Source organism: Lithobates pipiens, unplaced genomic scaffold (genome assembly GCF_037356315.1).
Source record: "Lithobates pipiens isolate NorthernLeopardFrog02 unplaced genomic scaffold, aLitPip1_a1.2 Scaffold_13, whole genome shotgun sequence".
Classification (NCBI taxonomy): Eukaryota; Metazoa; Chordata; class Amphibia; order Anura; family Ranidae; genus Lithobates; species Lithobates pipiens.
In genome coordinates this window covers 509,496,609-509,519,762 of record NW_027507718.1, presented here as the reverse complement: position 1 = coordinate 509,519,762, position 23,154 = coordinate 509,496,609, and the positions used below count along the sequence as shown (strand labels likewise).

Genomic DNA, 23,154 nt, shown 5'->3' with positions numbered 1-23,154 from the left:
GACATTGAGACGAGGGAAGAGGACACGTTGGCAGCTGTTTTGCTAGTACCCTGAGCCTGGGTGAGAGAGGATGAGGAGGATGAGGAGGGCTTGGTCATCCACTCTACCAAGTCTTCGGCATGATGCGGCTCAACACATCCAGCTGCCGAAAATAAGGACAAGCGTGTCCCATGGCCACGTGCTGATGACGATGCACCATGTCCATGACCTGCACTGTTGTCTCTAGACACAGAGCCTGCTTGCCCTCTTTTATTGGCTTGTGACTGTCAGCCTCTCCTTGTTGGCCTTCCAGACATAGTAATGGCCTGCAGGGAGATGGGAAAACCAGCAATTGGGTAGTGTATACTGTGCAGGAGGCACACAACACCCACTTTAACTCCTGCAGATGCCCGTATTAGAGAACACCAGCAATAAAGTGTAGTTGCAGGTGTATATGGTGCTGGAGGTAAACAACACCCAATTTAACTGCTGCAGATGCCTGTAGTACAGAACACCAGCAATAAGGGGTAGCTACAGGTGCATACTGTGCTGGAGGCACACAACACCCACTTTAACTCCTGCAGATGCCTGTATTAGAGAACACCAGCAATAAAGGGTAGTTACAGGTGTATACTGTGCTGTGCTGTAGGCACACAACACCCACTAACTCCTGCAGATACCTGTATGATAGAACACCAGCAATAAAGGGTAGATACAGGTGTATACTGTGCTGTGCTGGAGGCACACATCACCCACTAACTCCTGCAGGTGCCTTTATTAGAGAACACCAGCAATAAAGGGTAGATACAGGTGTATACTGTTCTGGAAGCACACAACACCCACTTTAACTGCAGATGATTGAGAAAAGAACACACTGTCCCTGCCTATCCTTCTCTCCCTGCACGCCGGAACACACTACACAAGGCCGCCACGCTGGTGGCCTTAGATATTGTGGGGCGTGTACTAAACCCCCTGAGCTATAATTGTCCGCAGGCATCCTGCCTGTGGTCAATTATGGCTCTCCTCGCTGCCGGCACTGTGATTGGCCAAGCATGCTGGGTCACAGTACATGGTTGGGCAATCATGAGCCAGCAATGCACTGCAATGGCGCAATACATTGTGGGCCGTGAGCGCCACACGAATTTGGCGCGAATGGCCCATAACGTTCGGTATTCGCCAAACAGACAAACAGCCGGTGTTCGAGTCGAACATCAAGTTCATTCCTAGTGGAGAGGAGACACGTTTTTTCCATATAAACTCTTACAGGAGAGAATTTCCCTTCCTAGGGGTAGATTTTATCTCACTTCTTGTTGTCTCCTTCCATTTGCAAGTAGGAGACGTTTGTAAGTTGGATGTTTGAAAGTAGGGGCCTGCCCTATATGCTCTGCAGAAATTTGGGCCTAAGGTGTTAGTGTTGCCACAACACTGTAAGCCCTCAAAGTGACTCTTGGTGGGCGCTGGAATGCCCTGCTGTGAACCATTATATCAACATTTGTAATTACACACCATTGTTGAACAGTGGTAGAAAAATTGGGCCTTTGTTGGTGGTGCTGCTGCCATAACACTGTAAGTCCACACAGTTACTCTTGGTGGGCACTGGAACGGGCCCTGCTGTGAAATATTATATCAAGAATTGTAATTACATGCACCTGTTGAACAGGGGCAGAAACATGGGGCTTTAGGCACTGGTGCCAAAACACTTCAATAGGGATGGCCGAACTGTTCGCTCGGCGGTCGATTCGCGGCGAATTTTGCGTGTTTGCGATTCGCCCAATTGGCGGACTATTGCCGCTGTTTGCCCGGCGGATATATGTGTTACAGTGTGAAAGAACTTTGACCCATGATGACACATCCATCAGGACAGCCGATTGAGACATTTCAGCACATGGACAATTGGACATTCCCTCTACCTTATAAATAGACCTGATGTGGCGGCCATTTTACATTCTGTCTTATGTCAGTGTAGGGAGAGGTTGCTGTGTGGAGCAGGGAAAGACTGTAGTGACACAAATCGCTAGCTATTAGGTCCACAAAAGTCCTTTTAAGGACTGGTATAAGTGTAGAACAGTATATAGGGTTCAGTGCACTGCTGTGCTGGTGATTCCAGCAGCCTGTCTTTTGTCAGTGTAGGGACAGGATGCTGTGTGCAGCAGGGAGAGACTGTAGTGGCACAAATCACTAGCTATTAGGTTCACAAAAGTTCTTTTAAGGACTGGTATAGGTGTACAATATATAGGGTGCTGGTGCATTGATGTGCTGCAGATTACTGCTCGTTTCTGCAGCTGTCTTTTATCAGTGTAGGTACTGAGGGACAGTCTGAAAATCACTAGCTACTAGGTCCACAAAGGTCCTTGTAAGGACTGGCATAGGTGTACAATATATAGGGTGCTGGTGCAGGGCTGTGTTGCAGATAACTGCTGGTTTCTGCAGCAGTCTTTTATCAGTGTAGGGACTGAGGTACAGTCTGCAAATCACTAGCTACTAGGTCCACAAAGGCCCTTGTAAGGACTGGTATAGTTGTACTATTTGGTGTGCAGTATATAGGTGTGTAATACACGTATAAAATACTTGCACATATAGAAAGCATAGTATAGTGCATTTCCACTGTGCGGCATTGTGACTGCTGAGTGGTTCTGCAGCGATACTACATAGAGTGACAAACGCAATAAAGAAACGGGGTGTTCTTTACCTTCTTCCACATACATACTGCACTTCTCTAGAGACTTTTGTCACAGGGTCATTTAAAAAATGACAGGCAGAGGAAGTGGCAGGCCCTTCCACAGGCGTGGTAGGGGTAGGGCAGGAGCAACAGGCTTGAGCCAAAGTGGAAAATTGCAGAAGGTGCGCTCGATTATGTCAAAGGACGCACCAGACTTGGTTGAGTGGCTCACTCAGCCTTACTCTTCTGCGCCCTCCTCATCCTCTCGATCTGTACCCTCTTCTTCACTCTCTGCTGTGTGCACCCCAAAGACACTACCACCACCACCATATACCTTCCGCTTGAGTTACAGGAATTATTTTCTGATCCATATCAAGACATTTCCGATGCGCAGCCACACTTGGCATTGGATCAGGAAGAGGAGGTAGTAACAACCGCCACTCGGCAGTCTGACGATAGTACCCAGATCAGCCCAAGGAGGAGGTTGGTCCCCGCTGTTGCTGCCTATTCCGAGATCTCTAATTATAGTGGTGGGGAAGATGACATCGATGATGACGTGTCTAGTGATGTCACGTGGGTGCCCACAAGAGAGGAAGAGGAGGGGAGTTCAGAGGCAGATATGGATCAGCAGATAGGGAGGAGAAGCAGGAAGAACTTACATTGCACAGGAGGGACAAAGAAGACTGCTAATGTATCAGGAGCGAGGCATCAACAATGTACGGTCACATCTGGCGCTCCCAGGACACCGGCACATGGCTCCGCAGTGTGGGCTTTTTTTAACCTGTTCGCTGCTGACAATAGTGTTGCTATCTGCAGTCTTTGCAGTCAACGCATAAGTCGCAGTAAGCCCAACAATCACCTAGGGATGACCGCCTTAAGAAGGCACATGAGCTGCCATCACCGAGCCCAGTGGGAGCAACGGAACACACAAAGCCACACTCCAGGCTCTCATCATCCAGCCTCGTCTTCTACTTCTCCTTCTCCTCACAATTGTCCTCCACTCCACCTTCCATCACGCCGTCCTCACATTTTTCTGCAAAAAAGGCAGGCTTCTGTGGGCCAAATGTTAGAGCGTAAAAAAATGATGACGCCGGATAACCTTCTTGCCCAATGGTTGACGGCTGGCTTGTCAGAACTGATAGCCCGCCAACTACTGCCATATAAACTGGTGGACCTGGAGGCCTTTCGAAAATTTGTGGCCATTGGAACACCAGAATGGAAGGTCCCAGGAAGGAAGTATTTCTCACAGAAGGGCATCCCAGAGCTATATGGCCATGTTCAGTGGCAAATGAATGTATCTCTGGCACACAGTGTCAGTGCCAAGATACATCTGACCACAGACACGTGGTCTAGCAAACACGGGCAGGGAAGGTATATCACTTTTACTGCCCACTGGGTGAACCTTCTGACGGCCGTCAAGCATGCAACCCGTGACACCCTTGTAGATTTGGTTTTACCGCCACAGATTGCATGCAGGCCTGGCTATCCTTCTCCTCCTCCTACTCCATCCTCCTCCCTCTCCTCCTTGGCTGACTCCTCCTTTTCCGCTGCTAGCGTCTTTTCCGCTGCGCCACCCAAGCTCCCCAGAACCTATTCGACATGCCAGGTGAGACGTTGCCATGCTGTGCTGCGTCTGTTGTACCTGGAAGCCAAGAGCCACAATGGCCCTGCACTCCTTTCAGCTTTGCGTTCACAGGCAGATCAGTGGCTAACAACGCTCAATTTGACAGTTGATAAAGTGGTGTGTGACAACGGTGCCAATCTGCTTAGCGCATTGAAACAGGGCAAAATTGCGCACGTGCCATGCATGGCACATGTCTTAAACTTGGTCCTGCAGTGATTCGTTGTCAAATACCCTGGGGTTCAGGACATCTTGCAGCGGGCAAGGAAAATCTCGGCCTATTTCAGAAGATGTTACACGGCCATGGCTCCCCTTGCTGACATTCAGTGGCGACACAATCTGCCGGTCAGACGTCTTATTTGCGATTGCCCGACGCGATGGAACTCAACCTTCTATATGCTCGATAGGCTGCTCCAGCAGAAACGGGCAGTTAACGTGTACCTGTACGAACTCTGCTGCAGAACAGGTTCTGAGAGCTTGGTTTTTTTCACCACGCCAGTGGCTGCTCATGCGCGATGCATGCAGACTTCTTTGATGAGATCACCAAACTGATCAAGCCATGGAGAAGCAGGAAGATGCGGAAGTCGCAATGCTGGATGAATTCCCGGGGGGGGGGGGGCTACTCTATCTGAGATAAGTCAACAACAGGAGTCTGAAGAGGAGTCAGAGGAGGATGGTGCTGGGGCGGATGAGGAGGACCAAGAAGAGCATGCTTTAAACCTTTCTGGGATCCCTGTTGTTATGCGTGAATGGGGAGAGGAGAACGAGGAGGACGACATTATCCTGGATGATGAGCAGGAGCCAGGCCACATCACCGCTTCCAGTTTAGTGCAAATGGGGGCCTTCATGCTCCAGTGTTTTAACAGGGACCCCCGTATAAAAAGCATAAGGGTCAAGGACCAATACTGGGTGGCAACGTACTTAGACCCCGGTACAAACACAAAATGGCGGAAATGTTACCACCGTCACATAGGGCTATCAGAATGGAGCACTTCCAGGCCTTGCTTCGAGAAATGCTGCATTCTGCTTTTGTGTGCGCTGGCAGAGGAGGAATTGCCACTCCCAGAGAAAGAGTTGTGGGTACCAATAATCCGGATCCAGCATCAGGGAACACCTAGACCAACAGGTGTCCGACTACATCAGGTTAACAGCCGATGTGGACACTCTGAGGAGGGGTGAACTCCTTGACTACTGGGTGGGCAGGCTTGACCTCTGGCCAGAGCTTGCCCAATTTGCAATGGAAAACTGTTGGCTTGCCCCTCGTCCAGTGTCCTGTCCGAAAGGACATTCAGCGCAGCAGGGGGGATCGTGACCGATAAGCGCACTCGCCTAGCTCACGACAGTGTTGACTACCTCACATTTATAAAAATTAATGAGGCATGGATCTCGGAGGAATTCAACACATGTGACCAGTAGACCATGTATATCTCTATAAATGATTTCTTTAATAGAGCACACAGACCTTTTTTCTACATTTGGCTCACTTCATTGTACAAAAAAAGCACACCGTACTATATGCCTGTACCCTCCTGTTTGAAGAGGTTGAGCGGTGTCATATTTTTGGGGCCCAGCAGCGAGTTTCTGGTGTCAGTGCGGCTGTCAGTGCTCTCTGTCTCGGTGCTGGTGTCAGTGCTCTCTCTCTATCTCGGTGCTGGTGTGGTGTCAGTGCTCTTGATCTCGGTGCTGGAGTGGTCTCAGTGCTCTCTATCTCGGTGCTGGTGTCGGTGCTCTATATCTTGGTGCTGGTGTCAGTGCTCTATATCATGGTGCTGGTGTCAGTGCTCTATATCTCGGTGCTGGTGTCAGTGCTCTATATCTCGGTGCTGGTGTCAGTACTCTATATCACAGTGCTCGTGTCAGTGCTCTATATCTCGGTGCTGGTGTCAGTGCTCTATATCATGCTGCTGGTGTCAGTGCTCTATATCGCGGTGCTGGTGTCAGTGCTCTATATCACGGTGCTGGTGTCAGTGCTCTATATCACAGTGCTGGTGTCAGTGCTCTATATCACAGTGCTTTTGTCAGTGCTCTCTATCACAGTGCTGGTGATCATCTCCTGCACCCTCTTCATAGCCTACCCTGACCTTTCCTCTCCTCCATTGCCTTCATGCGCTCCTGAGTCCTGTATTGTCAAAATTTAACAGATAAAAAAAGAATGCTTGTAGTTGTCAATCCCAGATTCACTTCATACATGTGTTATGTCAGTGGCCATGTGGTGGGACTATGTGTGCACAGCTAGTGAGTATTTTGTGGCTGAAAATATGACCTGGAGGTTTTTTAGGTTCGCCTGCCATTGAAGTCAATGCGGCCCGCCGCAAACTTTGCGGTTTGTGATCTTTTGGCCGCGTTTTTGCGAAACGTCCCGTCAGAAGTTCGTCCATCTCTACACTTCAACACCTCACAGAAACTCTAGCTGGAGAGCAGGAATGAGTCCTGCTGCAAAGTATTGCATCAAAATTGTAATTACATGCCCCTGTTAAACAGGGGCTGAAAAATTGGGCCTTAGGCATTTGTGCTGGTGCCGCGACACTGCATCCCCTCACAGATACTCTAGTTGGAGCGCAGGAATGAGCCCTGCTGCAAAGTAGTTCATCAAATATAGTAATTACACGCCCCTGTTAGACAGGGGCTGAAAAATTGGGCCTAAGGCCGCGTACACACGGGCGGATTGTCTGCCCAACTAAGTTCGGCAGACAATCCGACAGACAGTCCGTTCAAAATTTGCATGAACGGACTTGACCACACACGATGAGCAGACAGTCCGCTGAAAGCGTGCGTGATGACATGTACAGCACGTACGACGGGACTAGAAAAACGACGTCCTATACACTGCAATGCAACCTTCGGCCGTGTAAACCCTTTCTGAGCATGCGCCATACTTAGTCCGTCCAACTTGCCTACACACGAGCGGACTGTCCGCTGAAACCAAGTTTGGACGGACAAAACCAAGTTTGAACGGACTGTCTTACGGAAATTCCGTAAGACTTTGTTCGTCAGACTGTCCGCTGAAAAAGTCCGCTGAAGCCCACACACGAGCGGATTGTCCGCTGAAACACTGTTCAGCGGACTAAGTTGGACAGACAATCTGCCCGTGTGTACGCGGCCTTAGGCACTGGTGCTGGTGCCACAAGACTGAAACCACTCACAAATATTGTAGTTGAGCACAGAAATGAACCCTCCTGCAAAATATTGCATCAAAAATTGTAATTACACGCCCCAGTTAAACAGGGGCTGAAAAATTGAGCCTTAGCCACTGGTGGCAGCGCCCAGAACCAAAAATGTTCTTCCAAGCTATCAGCAGGATCATTGAGAAGGAAGAGGATAGTCAGTCAGCATAAAAGCATAGTCACTCAGCAACAGCATAGGCAGTCTTGAAGGGATCTGACATTTCAAAAAAAATAATATTCGGTTACATCAGCTTCAGGCGCTTGGTAGCTGGTGTTGATCCAAGACTGATTCATTTTTATGAAGGTCAGTCGTTCAACGGAGTTGGTGGACAGGCACACCCTGTGATCGGTTACAAAGCCTCCAGCAGCACTGAATGTGCGTTCCAAAAGAACGCTGGATACAAGACAGGCCAGTAGCTCAATTGCATACTGGGCAAGCTCTGGCCAGTGATCCATCCTCAAGACCCAGTAACCCAGAGGATTTTCGGTGGGAAAGGTGTCCAAGTCTGGTCTTGCCCCTAGGTATTCCTGCACCATGTAAAACGCAGACGATGGTTGCTGGAACCGATCATACCTTGGGGCTGCGAACTAAAAAAATGTCTGAACGCATCGGTCAGATGGCCACCTTCTCCACCGCTCCTTCTGTGACTGACCGAAGCCTCAGCAACACGTTGTCCAGGACCATAAATTTATAATCTTCCAGTCTCTGGGAAAGCATTGCACAGACCTTTCTGCAAGGCCTCCCGAATATGTCTTATCCTCTGCTCCCTCCGTGATAGCAAGATAAGGGCCGCAACCTTACCCTTGTACCTTGGATCAAGGAGAGTTGCTAGCCAGTAATGATCCCTCTCCTTAATCCGATGAATACAAGGATCCTTCCGCAGGCTTTGCAGGATCAGGGAGGCCATGCAGCGTAGGTTAGCTGAGGCATTCGGTCCGGAGTCCTCTAAGGACGACATGATCTACAGCCACCTTCTCCCAGGAACATACAAGTTCACAGGTTTTTTGGGACTGTAAATGATCCCTAAAAGACTGCTGCTGATGCTGAGTGCCAGGCTCCACCTCCATGCTGACACAATCCTCCTCCTCCTCCTCTTCCTGTGCGATCGGCGGGCCAGCAGGAACACTGTCTGGATAATGAGGGCCTTGAGAGGCAAGGAAGTCCTCTTCCTGCCTCTGCTCTGCCTTCCATTTGTCAGGGAACCTCTGCACCAAGCAGGTGAATCCCAGATCCAATATGCGCATTTGCGCACCTTTTCCGAACATATGTGCGCATCAGTGCATCATATGTAATAGATATGTGCATCGCCGCACTGATGTGTGCATTGACGCACAGATGTGCGCATCAGCGCATTTTTGTGGAACGGACATGCGAATGGCGAATCACGGTGCACGGCGCCCTATTTAAACGAGCAGCCACTTCGCATCAGTGCTGGACTGTCTCAGCTCATTCCTGTATACCTGCTACTACTTTGTCTGACTTCCCTTGATCTTGAACACCCGGCTCTTCCCGACCACCCTCTTGGAATACCCTTGCAGCCTTGTCTGCCTTGTTTACCTGCACTGACCCTGGCTTGAACCTCTGACTTCAACTTTGTCTCCTGATTCTGTGCTCCACTGCCTGTCCTGTTGCTGACCTCTGCCTGTCCCCAACCACGAGCCTGCCTGCCGTCTGTGTACCTCTCTGCCAGCCCGTTGCCAAATCCTGCTTGACCTTTGACCTGCTACCTGCTTGCCTTCAGGCACCTGCAACCTCCCGCTGCCCTGTCTCCACCTCCAGGGGTGCTAGGACCGGGACCGTGCAAGAGGCCACCCTCGTCATTTTGGACTCCTCTGTAAGGTACCTGACACCATTATTCCATGCAGAGTGTGCTCCAACAGGTGGACAAGAGGGACAGTGTCACTGATGCATGCACTGTCACTGCTCACCATCCTCGTGGCCTCCTCAAATATCATTTTGCTGTCAGACTGTTCTAAACACAGGAGACATGCGCCCCTTTACAGGCATACTATAGACACCCCCAGGTACGAAATTTAAAGGAATATTACAGTTTTATTGTTTCACTTTAAGCATTATTAAAATCACTGTTCCTGAAAAAAACATCTGTTTTTAAAACTTTTTTTGCATTGATACACTTTTTATGACAATACCATGCATATAAGCCTTTAAAATTAGCTCTTTTTATTTTTCCCATAGACTTTTAAAGGGTGTTCCGCGGCTTTCGAATTTGCCGCGAACACCCAAAATTGTTTGCTGTTCGGCAAACAGCCAATGTTCAAGTTGAACTCATGTTTGGCTCTAACATAAAGCTCATCCCTAGTCAGAATCATATCCAGAGGTTTTCTTTTGGAAATGGACGTTTGAGTGCTGCCAGCATTGCTGCAGAGGATGAAGGGGTGGGGGGTCAGCCTGTCAGTACTCAGACCATACGGAAGCCACTTCTAAAGATGACACACAATAAAGCTTGCGAACAGTTTGCTGACATGCAGACTAAGCATATGGACTACTGGAACCATGTCCTGTGATCTGATGAGACCAAGATAAACTTATTTGGTTCAGATAGTGTCAAACGTGTAATGCGGCAACCAGGTGAGGAGTACAAAGACAAGTGTGTCTTACCTACAGTCAAGCATGGTGTGGGGGTGTCATGGTCTGGGGCTGCATGAGTGCACTTGGGAGCTACAGTTTATTGGGGGAACCATGAATGCCAACATGTACTGTGACATACTGAAGCAGAGCATGATTTGGAGACTGGGTCGCAGGGCAGTATTCCAACGTGTCACCTGGGGGACAGGTAACAGGTACAAAGCTCCCTGGGATGAGCAGTTGCTCAGACACAGATACCAAATCTAGTGATTGTGACAGAGCGAGGCTCTGTCCTTATGAAATTGGAGGAAAAAGAGACACAGACACAGAGTTTGCATATCTGCGGACTGCAGGACTACAGAGTGTAGCGTTTAAATGGAGAAAACTGCTCTGTCAGTTTTCTCCAGGTTTTGCTAGCTCAGGATGGGATTCTGTAGTTTGGAGATCCCTGAGAGTCATGGGTGGGGCGGGATCTCCAACCTTGTGTCCGGGTCTTGACGATAGCGAGCAGGGTGTGTGCCCAGCTGCACACAGCTCATATAACGAGGGCTGTTGGGAGTACAGTGTGGAGGATGGTGGATTGTGAGCAGCTTGCTGCTGCTGTTTGAAGACAAGCCTGTGTTTGGAGAGTGGTCTGCCCTGTGGGAGACTGTAGTCCGTGTAAGGGACTGGGAAAGGCTGATAGCCTTGAGAGTCAGGAAGACTAAGGAAGCCAGTGAGTCCAGGGGGCTGGAAACAATCGATAAATCTGTTGGGAGCAAACAGAGGAACTGCTAACAATTGAGAGCCAGGTGGCTTGGTATGTTTTCATTTGTGTGCTGAATGAAGTTAAACCCCTGCGTGGGATTCCTGGATGGACTATTGTTTTGTTTTTCCTTTAATAATAATGGGCTACCAGGCCCTTAACTATAAATGCCTGCCTGATGTGGACTGAAAATGCATCTAACCATTTGAGCTAAACACCCCAATGTCACATGATGTAGTGACAAACAGTGCTGTTTTTATTTGTGTTATATACAAGTCCATATACAGGTGCTGTACATTGTTCCATAGATTTCTGAATGTGTACGATAGGAGCCTGGGAGACGTATAAACCCTGAACAGGACTTTTCCTGGCTCTCTCTGGGACGCTCTGCAACATATCCTCCCCCCTTGTTTCAACCCCAGGGTTGGAACACCTGTGGCCCAACAGGAGTGAACACGGGACAGGGCATCTACATTCCCCATCTCAACACCTGGCCTGTGTTTTACGGTGAAGGAGTAATCCTGTAGAACCAAAAACTACCGGTTCACCCGTCTATTAGTCTCCTTCTTTTGGGCCATCCATTTCAGGGGAGCATGGTCAGTTATTATCTCAAACTGGTGCCCTAACAAATAGTACCTCAGCGCATCCACGGCCCACTTTATGGCTAAACATTCCTTTTCAATGACTGCATACTTTTTCTCATGGTCATTGAGCTTTCTGCTTAGGTACACCACAGGGTGTTCTTCCCCATTGTGTACCTGCGATAGTACTGCCCCGATACCAACATCAGACGCATCCGTCTGAACCAAAAAATCTTTGGAGAAATCAGGGGAGTACAGTACTGGCTGTGCACAAAGAGCCTTTACCTTTCCTCAGGTCTGTCAGACGGGCAGCTATAGTTGCAAAGTTTGGACTAAATCTTCTATAATACCCCGCAATGCCAAGAAAGGCCCTGACCTACTTCTTGTTTGCAGGACGTGGCCACTCCTGGATGGCTTCTATTTTACTCACTTGAGGTTTTATGACACCACGGCCAATAGTGTAGCCCAAATACTTGGCTTCCTCTAGACCAATGGCACATTTTTTTGGACTTGCCGTAAAACCTTCTTTGAAGAGGGAATCAAGGACAGCCTGGACACGAGGCAAGTGAGACTCCCAGTCAGTGCTTTATACCACTATGTCATCTAAATAGGCTGATGCATATCGTCGGTGGGGTCTTAGGGTCCTGTCCATGGCCCTCTGAAATGTCGCGGGGCATTTTGCAACCCAAAAGGCATTTTTTTTATATTGCAATGAACCCTCCGGGGTCGCAGTCTTCTCTTTGGCACTACCAGTCAGGGGTATTTGCCAATACCCTTTTGTCAAGTCCAAAGTGGTAATATAGCGAGCTTTGACAAGTTGGTCTATAAGTTCTTCTACTGCGGGCATTGGGTATGTGTCAAACTTTGTCACTACATTAAGCTGCCCGAACCTCCAAATGCCATCTGGTTTTGGGACTAACACGATGGGGCTAGATCAGTCACTATTGGATTCTTCAATAACATCTAGCTCCAACAATCTTTTAACTTCATTGCTGATGTCTTTTCTCCTCGCTTCAGGAATTCTGTACGGTTTGAGCTTGACACGTGCCCCAGATTCAGTAACAATATCATGCCGAACTGCTGAAGTTATGCCAGGTAACTCTGAAAATTTCTCTCTATTCCTTATCAGGAACTCTCTAGCTTCCTGTTTTTGGGAACATGACAAGGCATCTGGAATCGTGACCTCAGGGATCAGAGGGGACTCAGTACCCTTAAGCATTACCGGGAGGGACCTTGAAGTTAACGCCAGTCTATCCTTCCAGGGCTTTAACAGGTTTATATGGTAAACCTGCTCGGGCTTCCTTTTTCCTGGTTGATACACCTTGTAATTGACGTCCCCACCTCTTTTAATTACTTCAAAGGGACCCTGCCACTTAGCAAGGAACTTGCTCTCAACAGTAGGAACTAACACCAGGACCCTGTCACCAGGTGAGAAAACCCGGAGTTGGGCTCCCCTGTTGTATATTCTCTGTTGGGCTGCCTGGGCCTGCAGTAAGTGTTCTTTTACCATCGGCATGATTGCTGCAATCCTCTCCTGCATTTGAGCGATGTGCTCAATAACACTTTTATGGGGTGTCTGCTCCCCATCCCAAGTTTCTTTGGCTATGTCTAACATTCCCCGAGGGTGTCTCCCATAAAGCAACTCAAATGGAGAGTACCCCGTAGAGGACTGGGGAACCTCCCTGATGGCAAACATCAAGTATGGTATCAGGAAGTCCCAGTTTTTCCCATCCTTGTCAACAACCTTTTTTTAACATGCTCTTTAACGTCTTATTGAAGCGTTCCACCAAGCCATCCGTTTTAGGATGGTACACTGAGGTTCGCAACTGTGTCACCTTAAACAACTTGCACAGCTCCCTAGTTATTCGCGACATAAATGGGGTGCCCTGGTCTGTAAGGACTTCTTTAGGGATGCCCACCCGACTGAACACCATAAACAGCTGTTTGGCAATGTTTTTAGCAGACACGGTGCGTAAGGTAACTGCTTCAGGGTAACGGGTAGCATAATCCATGATTACGAGGATATGCTGATGACCCCGGGCAGACTTTGGCAGTGGACCCACAAGGTCCATGGCAATCCTCTCAAAGGGCACTTCAATAATAGGCAAGGGCACTAAAGGACTTCGGAAGTGGGGTAGTGGGGCTGACATCTGAAACACAAGACAGGATTGACAATAATTCTCAATATCTTTCAGTATCCCAGGCCAGTAAAACCTGTGCAACACCCTTTGAGCTTTGAGTCGTTTTTTTCAACCCCTAAATGGCCTCCTAGCAAGTGCCCATGGGCAAGTTCCAACACCATCCGTCTGTATGGCTTAAGCCCCATACACACTATCAGTTTTTCTGCTGAGTTTTTCCTTCAGATTTACCAAAAGCATGTAATATAAGATCAAACCCTAGGAGTTTCAATTTGTTTGCAATCAGGCAGGCCTTCGCACTACATGGTTTTGGTAAATCTGAAGAAAAAAATCAGCAGAAAATCTGATAGTGTGTATGGGGCTTTAGGGACCACCAACTGTTGCACCACTCCATCATTCATTTTACATACACGATATTGTAAATCCTGATTGCTGCTGAAATAAGGAAAACAGGGCATATCCCCTGGTTCCACAGGTACCTCATTAATCACTATTACATTTTCCCAGGCCCTGGCAAGGGTCTGGTCTTTTCTCTTCTCAGTACCAAAATTTTCTTTGTGCACATTAAGGTCAGCAAACTCCAATGTAGGCTCGGATTCAGCAGACGGCTGTCCAGCTCTACTGGTGGTGGGGACTTCCTCAGACTCCTCCAGTTCTCCTGCCATAACCGACAGAGGAAAACCTGGGGAGCCCTGAGAGGAATCTCCTGTAACCACATTGTCAGTAGTAGCCAGGAGTTTTGACTCTGCCACTGAGTCAGGTACTGTGACCGGGTCAGGATGATCCCACAGTTCCCAAAACTTAGGGAAGTCTCTACCAATGATGGCCTCGTGCACCAAGTGGGGGACAAGTTCAACCTGATGGGTCACCGTACCTAAGCCAGTTTTAAACTGAACAGTGGTTATAGGATACTCCCGGTTATCCCCATGTATACAGATCACAGCAATTTTTTCAGCATGACAATTCAGCTTGCCGTAGTGTAGCATTAATTGCAGCGTTTGTTTGCTCCTGTACAGCACTAATCTGTTGGCACAGCGCCTCGGCTTGCTCCTGTGCGATAGCATTTGTTTGCTGTTGTGCAGCGTTTGCTTGCTGCTGTGCAGCATTGAATATCATCAATTGTTTTAGCATTTTCTCCATGTTTAGTCACTCTAGGTACTGGCCTTTTAAGTAGTAACTTACTACAGCTGCCCGCATTCTCCACCATATGTAACCTGGGGGACAGGTAGCAGGTACAAAGCTCCCTGGGATGAGCAGTTGCTCAGGCACAGACAACAAATCTAGTGATGTAGTGACAAACATTGCTGTTTTTATTTGTGTTATATACAAGTCCATATACAGGTGCTGTACAGTGTTCCAGAAAACAAATAAAAGACAAAAATAGCAAAACACAAATCCTAGCCATGTCTCGGCTCTAACTATACAATATGCAGAGCCATACTACCAGGCTGAACAAGCCTACCGCTTGTCAGTCTCTACATAAATTGCTTAACAGGTTTTACTGACCTTTTCCTCTTCACAGACCACCTTTGTCTGTATGTCCCAGGCAGAGAGCAAAGGCTGTCTGCTCAGGTGAGCTTAAATTAGCCTGGGGAAGAGAACCAAGACCCGAACTGGATCATGGATCAGAGATTTCTGAATGTGTACGATAGGAGCCTGGGAGACGTATAAACCCCGAACAGGACTTTTCCTGGCTCTCTCTGGGACGCTCTGCTACACATGATAACAACCCCAAACACACCTCCAAGACGACCACTGCCTTACTAAAGAAGCTGAGGGTAAAGGTAATGGACTGGCCAAGCATGTCTCAAGACCTAAACCCTATTGAGCATCTGTGGGGCACCCTCAAATGGAAAGGGGAGGAGCCCAAGGTTTCTAACATCCATCAGCTCCATGATGTCGCCATTGAGGAGTGGAAGAGGAATCCAGTGGCAACCTGTGAAGCTCTGGTGAACTCCATGCCCAAGAGTGTTAAGGCAGTGCTGGAAAATAATGGTGGCCACACAAATTATTGACACCTTGGGCCCAATTTGGATTTTTAAGGCAGTGCTGGAAAATAATGGTGGCCACACAAAATATTGAAACTTTGGGTCTAATTTGGATATTTTCACTTAGGGGTGTACTCACTTTTTTTGGTAGTGGTTTAGACATTAATGGCTGTGTGTTGAGTTATTTTGAGGGGACAGCAGATTCACACTGTTATACAAGCTGCACACTAATTACTTTAAATTGTAGCAAAGTGTATTTTCTTCAGTGTTGTCACATGAAAAGATAAAAAATATTTACATAAATGTGAGGGGTGTACTCACATTTGTGAGATACTGTATATATATATATAAAATCTCCTGTATAGCCAATACTGGAATGTTATCACAAATTTCTCCAATTCTTTATTTAGATCAGCTATGGAGCACCATATTCTGCACTGACTAACAGACGACTCTATCCATCCTTCTTCCATACCCTTCCCAGTGATCACATTCAATTTCTGGCAGTTGTTAAGCTACTCAAACACTTTGGCTGGACATGGATTGGTGTCATTGCATCTGAAGATGAGTATGGAGATAGTCAGACTCAGGAGTTGATGTTGAGTGCTGCCAGCCATGATATCTGCATTGAGTTTATTATTAAAATACCAACTGATCAAGCACATCAAATCGAAAATGTAAATTTTGAGAAAGCAGAGACTTTAAACAATTCAACCTCCCAAATTGTTGTACTTTGTGGGAAATCTTCATATTTCATTAAGTATTTCTTAGAAGAGGGATGCAAAGCTCAGAGTAAGACATTAATTATGCCAGTAACATGGACCTTTGACAGATTTGTTCAACCACATAAAACACCATACCATGGAAGCATATTATTTACCCCACCTAAAAAACGTATACCACGTTTAAAGGAATTGTTGCAAAATGTTACCTCTGCCAATTGTACTGATGACTTTTTATTAGAACATGTTTTAGCATCCTGCTGTTATTGTTTAACATCAAATATACATTTCAATAGGATATATGAATATAAATGGAATGTTAAACTTTATAAATGTAACGCTATTCCACCCCTCTGGAAAAACATTTTAGATTTTGGAACCACATATCATGTATATAAAGCTGTCTATGCCTTGGCACATTCTTTGCACAATATGGATTTCTATATGTCCAAAAATTCAAGAGGCACCTTCATGAAAAATCACAAGCTTATACAAGAGGTAATGCATTTATTACAATCTTGTACACCTTTGCATCTTTTATTCCTAAATCTTATTTTATAGCACAAAATGTGGTTAATTTACTTGAAGGATATCTAAATCAAAAAACAAAAAAACGGAATATACAATAATATACTGAATCAAAGAAAAGACTGGACAGCCGCACTCTGACACCTTTATTGAAGACGGTTTAAAAATTCTTATGGTACAAAGACATCAGAGGCACAGGATTGATGAAAAGCTGTCATGTTTCACATCACTAAGGGGTGCTTAGTCATAGCTGTTGGAAGATGGAATGACCATCCATATATATGGGGGTGAGAAAAAGGTTGATCAAACAGGAAATCCTTCTGATAGGCCACCCAAATGGATACGTCAGTTCAAATTCCTTGACACATACGAAACACCTGGAGTCATTCAGGTGTAGGGATGAGCTTCGTTTCGAGTCGAACATACGTTCGACTCGAACATCGGCTGTTCGCCCGTTCGCCGAATTCCGAACGTTATGGGCCGTTCGCACCAAATTCGTGTGGCGCTCACGGCCCACAATGCACTGCGATGGCGCAGTGCATTGCTGGCTCATGATTGGCCAAGCATGCACTGTGACCCCGCATGCTTGGCCAATCACAGCGCCGGCAGCGAGGAGAGCCATGATTGGCCACAGGCAGGATGCCTGTGGCCAATCATAGCTCAGGCTGTGTAGTACACGCCCCACACTATATAAGGCCGCCAGCGCGGCGGCCTTGTGTAGTGTGTTGGCATCTGTAGCAGTTAGTGGGTGTTCTGTGTATCTTCAACACAGTATACACCGATTGTTATCGGACGATTTTTCGTTCTTGCTCTTCTGTAGTGGTTGTTGTCTGCGTGCCCTGACCGCAGTATACACCGCTATATTCACCTATATATCTAGCGATATATCTATCTTTTATAATAGAGCTGTCAGTCAGTGTTAGGAGATTGTGCGTGCTGTCTGCATGCTCTGAACGCAGTATACATCGCCATATCCACCTATATAGCTAAATATCTTGCTCGTTTTAAATAGAGCTTTTATTCAGTGTTAGGAGATTGTGCGTGCTGTCTGCGTGCTCTGAACGCAGTATACACCGCTATATCCATCTATATAGCTAAATATCTTGCTCGTTTTAAATAGAGCTTTCAGTCATTGTTAGGAGATTGTGCATGCTGTCTGCGTGCTCTGAACGCAGTATACACCGCTATATACACCTATATAGCTAAATATCTTGATCGTTTTAAATAGAGCTTGCAGTCAGCGGTAGGAGATTGTGCGTGCTGTCTGCATGCTCTGAAAAAGACGGACGGCAAAACAAATTATACAGGGGTGATAACCCTTCCCTATGTTTTCCAAAAAGCTTAAAAAAAATGTTTTTTTGACTGGAGCTACACTTTAAAAATGTACCGGTTAAAAATTACAAACAGATTCAACTTAACACAACAAACCTACACAGTCCCTGTCTTGTTTTCACCGCCTGTATACTACTGTTCTGAGTATATAGGGCCTGGGGGCCACACGTATTTCCTTTTTTTAATATGGGTACGGGGTTCCCCTTAATATGCGTACAAGACCCAAATAGGCTGGTAATGGGCAGGGAGGGCTACCCATGCCATTTTTCTCAATGATTTTCAACCATATTGCAGGAACCAGATATAACATTAAAACCGCAAGCAGCTTTAAATGACGTTATTTCCGTTAAATGTCATTTTGTGCAGGGACTGTTCTAAACACGGGAAACACGTGGCACTTCACAGGCATACTACAGACACCCCCCAGGCACGATATTTAAAGGAATATTTCACTTTTTTTCCACTTTAATCGTCAATAAAATCAGTGCTCCCGCCAAAACGGCCGTTCGAAAGTTCTGGTGTGAACCGAACCGCGGGGTGTTCGACTCATCCCTATTCAGGTGCATGGAATATTTTAATCATTTAACTTAAAGTGTAAACCGACTCTCATAAATTATAAAATACTTCCACAGTGCTAAACTATAAGGGAATTCATGGCCCCTGCATGTATCCTTACCTTTCAAATATGTCCCCTTTCTTTATTTGAAGCCCCCCAAAACTCCGGATCCAGTGGGCGGGTCTGTTGTCCGGCACTCGGTGGGCAGAGTCGCGGTGCTAACAGACTCCCCGCCCACCTTTACACTCCCCTTGGCCACAGCGTGCACAGGAGAGGCAGAGTGCGTTCTGGGTAAAAGCAGAGCACGCTCACGGCCCCCTGTCAGTCCTGCACACATGGGTGCCCAGTGACATTCGGGGATGATCGGTGCGGCAGAGGGACAGCTGTGAGCACTGAATGCATGATTTTTCAGCTGAAGCGGCTGATGAAAAACCATGCAGGGGGATCGGTGCTCACAGCTGTATCGATCATCCCCGACTGTACTCAGTGTCTTCCTCCTCATCCAGTGCCTGTATTCTCCTCCACCACCCCCCCCCCTTCTTTTCTGGCCCTCTCTGTGTCCTCCTCATCCGCCTGCTGTGTCTTCCTCCTCTGCCCCCCTCATCCCTCACAGCCAGCTCCCCTCCTCTCCTCTCTCACGGGCTGTGGGGGGATCTGTCAGGATGGAGAATGACATACCGGCCCCTTTCTTTTCTGAATGGGACATAGTGAGCGATCGTTACTGCTTGCTCCTGTGGGCTGTGATAACTAAGCAGAGTAACCTGTGTGTTACTCTGCTTCAGTTTATGAATGGAGAAGAGACTGTTTCCTCTCCTTTCATCTGCAATGCTGAGAAAGGGACTGGGGAATCTGTGTCCTCAGACCTTTTCTTTGTCCCAAAGGGGAGATGTCACCAAAGCCCACCAACAGGGCTGATAAAAAACAAATCATAAATCTTACAAAAACAAAAGATAAAAAAATTAAATGGTAAACAAAATAAAAAAAATAAAAATCTACTGAAAAAATAAAAAGTTCAGCGCTTAGCCTCTAAATATAAATGTGACTTAATAAGAAAAGAAATAAATGTTGTGAAAAACCTAAATGATGTGAAAGTCATTAATGAAAAATACTTTCAAAGTTCAGATATCCAATAAAATCAAAAAGACGTTTGTCTATAACTCAAGTGTCCAATGAAGTGAAAAAACAAATAATCAAAAAATGACGATGATGCAGCACAGTGTAGATAATGTCCCATGTGAATTTTCATACAACAAAGAGTAAATAATCTTGTTTGTTCAAACAACAATAATGCTTGACCACGTGGACCCTTCACCTCTGTAAAACAATAATGAATGGAGGCTTACCAGATCACCGGTGACCCCCTGTTAAGGGAGGTCAGTCTGCGCAGATATGAACACATAGACATTTCGATACAGGAAGCCGGAAAACGACCCAATCCTTCGGATATTACGTGATCACCAAATCCTCTCGGATCCTCTCATAAGCCTCGAAGCGTCATATCACCAGAAAAAAACAAAAAACAGAAGTGCGCCAAATCGTGTAGTATGGTTTGAACAGATTTTTATTCAACAGAATAGTTTGAGCGCTAAAAAGTGACTCCACCGAGTCACACGAAAATAAACATATAGTTTAAAACGAACAGATTGCTAGCAATAAAATAAAAAATGAATGCTAATGCACAAAGGGTATGAGCATGGCTACCCGACGATCATTTCGTCAAAGGTCTGACGTCATCAGGGGTACGCCCACACCATTGTGCTAAATCCTTTTATAGCCTACAGGTAAGGTAAGGAGCCATGCCATAGGTTGAAACGAACGCCCTATCACGGGCTTAGTAAATTAACCCCCGGAAGTCTTAAACATTCGAACGGGGTCAAGAACCCAAATTAATCCTATTAGCAAAACGGTCGTGTAACAATACAGGCCGATCGGGATGATTGAGTAACAATGTCTCCAGTAGTAGAGAAACCTTATTAAAAATTAAAATTAAACAAAAAATTGAACAGAAAATTAATAAAAATGTATAAAAATAGATATAAATGCCACCATCTAATATTTAAAAAATTAGAAGAATTTATATATAAATATATATGAGTACCGCCATCTAGTGTTTGAAAAAATTATAATTATATACCAGCATCGACTGCCGAACATTACCAATAGTCTATTTACAAAATAGCCTAAAAAAAATTTAAAACATGAGAAATAAAAAGAAAACATGACAATTATTTGCAATAATGAAATACAACTGACACTACAAAAAATATTACAAAAAATATATATATAGTGCCTGATTCCATATAACTTAATCATCAAAATACAGGCAATCTATGTATCCAGTCTGCACTTGATAAACACAACCACTGGGACAGACCAAAGAGAGGGACATCAACCATTATTAATAAAACAGTTGATGTAACACTCAACATTAAGCCCCCCAGGAATATGCGTACCCAATTTATGTATCCAATTAGTTTCAGCTCTTGAGATAGTACGCTTAGCATTACTGCCACGCCAATGAGGTACATATTTCTCAAATGCTAAAAAAGTGGTACCCCTTGGGTCACGATTATGTTTCAAATCATGCTTACTCACGTTGTGCTTATCAAAACCTTTGCAAATGTTGGTTATGTGCTCACCCAGACGTATATGTAGCATACGAACTGTGCGTCCCACATATTCTAAGCCGCATGGGCACCTAAGAAGATACACAACACACTTAGTGGAGCATGTGATAAAGGTTTGAATGGGATATGTGAGCCCTGTACCATGCGAGGTGAATTCCGTGAATCTCCTCCCCCGTGATGTGTTCAACTTACAAGCTCTACAATTTCCACATGGATAAAAACCTTTTTTGGTGATTTAAAAGGTTTTTTTCCTCATCCCGACAACCCTTGCCCAGTGGTTGTGGGGGTCTACGGACAGGGGGCTTATAGGAATCCGGAAGCCACCTTTAACAAGGGGACCCCCAGATCCAGGCCTCCCTCCCTGCGTGAAATGGTAACGGGGTACAAATGCACCCCTACTATTTAAAAAAAATGTCTGAATGTCTGTGGGGATCCCGGCAGCCTGACATTTTTTATATGAGGAGGACGGGGCCACCCGTCACCTGATCCCACCCCCTCTAACGCAGGGGGGAAAGCCTAGCTTCCCCAATGACGTGAGGGTGACCCCGCACCCCTCTGATGTAATGGAAACCTGGCTGCCGGGATCCACGCAGTGTCTCTGCCAGTGGAGACAGAGGATGGATGGATTCGCTGTGCTGGACTGGAGGGAGAGATCACTAGTCGCTAGATCAGATCAGCCATCGCTGGACCCCGGAGAGATCATCATCCATCGCTGGATAGCAAGAGTGGATTACCACCGCTGGAATCTTGTTTTAATTTTTTTTATTTTTAATAAAGGACTTTTTCAAAAGTGTGTTTGCCTTTTTTAACATTCTTTTACACTTTCTTTGTGAAATGGTAGGGGTACTTTTGTACCCCCTTACCATGTCAAATGGGGCAGCGGGATCTGGGGGTCCCCTTGTTAAAGGGGGCTTCCAGATTCTGATAAGCCCCCCGCCCGCAGACCCCCACAACCACTCGCCAGGGTTGTGGGGATGAGGTCCTTGTCCCCATCAACATGGGGACATGGTGCTTTGAGGGGTCACAGACCCCCAAAGCATCCTCCCAATGTTGAGGGCATGTGGCCTGGTACGGTTCAGGAGGGGGGCGCTCTCTCGTCCACCCCTCTTTTCCTGCGGCCTGCCAGGTTGTGTGCTCGGATAAAGGGTCTGGTATGGATTTTTAGGGGGAACTCCACGCCATTTTTTTTATTTGGCATGGAGTTCCCCTTAAAATCAATACCAGACCTGAAGGGTCTGGTACGGATATTTAGGAGGAACCCCACGTCATTTTTTTTTTATTTGACGTGGGGTTCCCCTTAATATCCATACCAGACCTGAAGGGCCTGGTAATTGAATTTAGGGGAACCCCATGCTTTTTTTTTTTTATCAATGACTTTCAATGACTTCTCTGTATTACGGGGAGCCACAATTCATTATAGCCGCGAGTGATTTTAAATGACTTTTTTTCCTGCAGAAATGACACTTTGTGCAGGGACAGTTCTAAGCATGGGAAACATGCGCCCCTTCACAGGCATACTATAGACCCCCCAGGTATGAAATGTAAAGGAATATTACACTTTTATTGTTTCACTTTAAGCATTATTAAAATCACTGCTCCCGAAAAAACTGCCATTTTTAAAACTTTTTTTTGCATTGATACATGTCCCCTGGGGCAGGACTCAGGTCCCCAAACACTTTTTAGGACAATGACTTGCATATTAGCCTTTAAAATTAGCACTTTAGATTTTGAACGTTCGAGTCCCATAGACTTTAATAGGGTTCTAAAGGTCACACAAAGTTTAGGGCTGTTTGCAGGTTCTGGTATGAACCGAACTGGGGGTGTTCGGCTCATCCTTACTTAGGAATTACAAAACAGGAAACATTTTGACAAAATATATTAGATTGGGAAAAGGGTGACATTTTAAAGTCCTATCACTGAGAGAAAC

At 46.3% G+C, this 23,154-nt stretch overlaps 1 protein-coding gene across 2 annotated transcripts in view; it reads left to right on the top strand.

Annotated features, from left to right (window-relative positions):
- LOC143975581 (extracellular calcium-sensing receptor-like) overlaps positions 1-23,154 on the top strand; it is a 122,098-nt gene that overhangs the window by 83,481 nt on the left and 15,463 nt on the right. For both annotated transcript variants that reach the window (XM_077478045.1, XM_077478047.1), the window contains exon 3: positions 15,873-16,682. In XM_077478045.1, the coding sequence (XP_077334171.1) occupies positions 15,873-16,682 (810 nt within the window). The remainder of the gene's footprint in view (positions 1-15,872; positions 16,683-23,154) is intronic.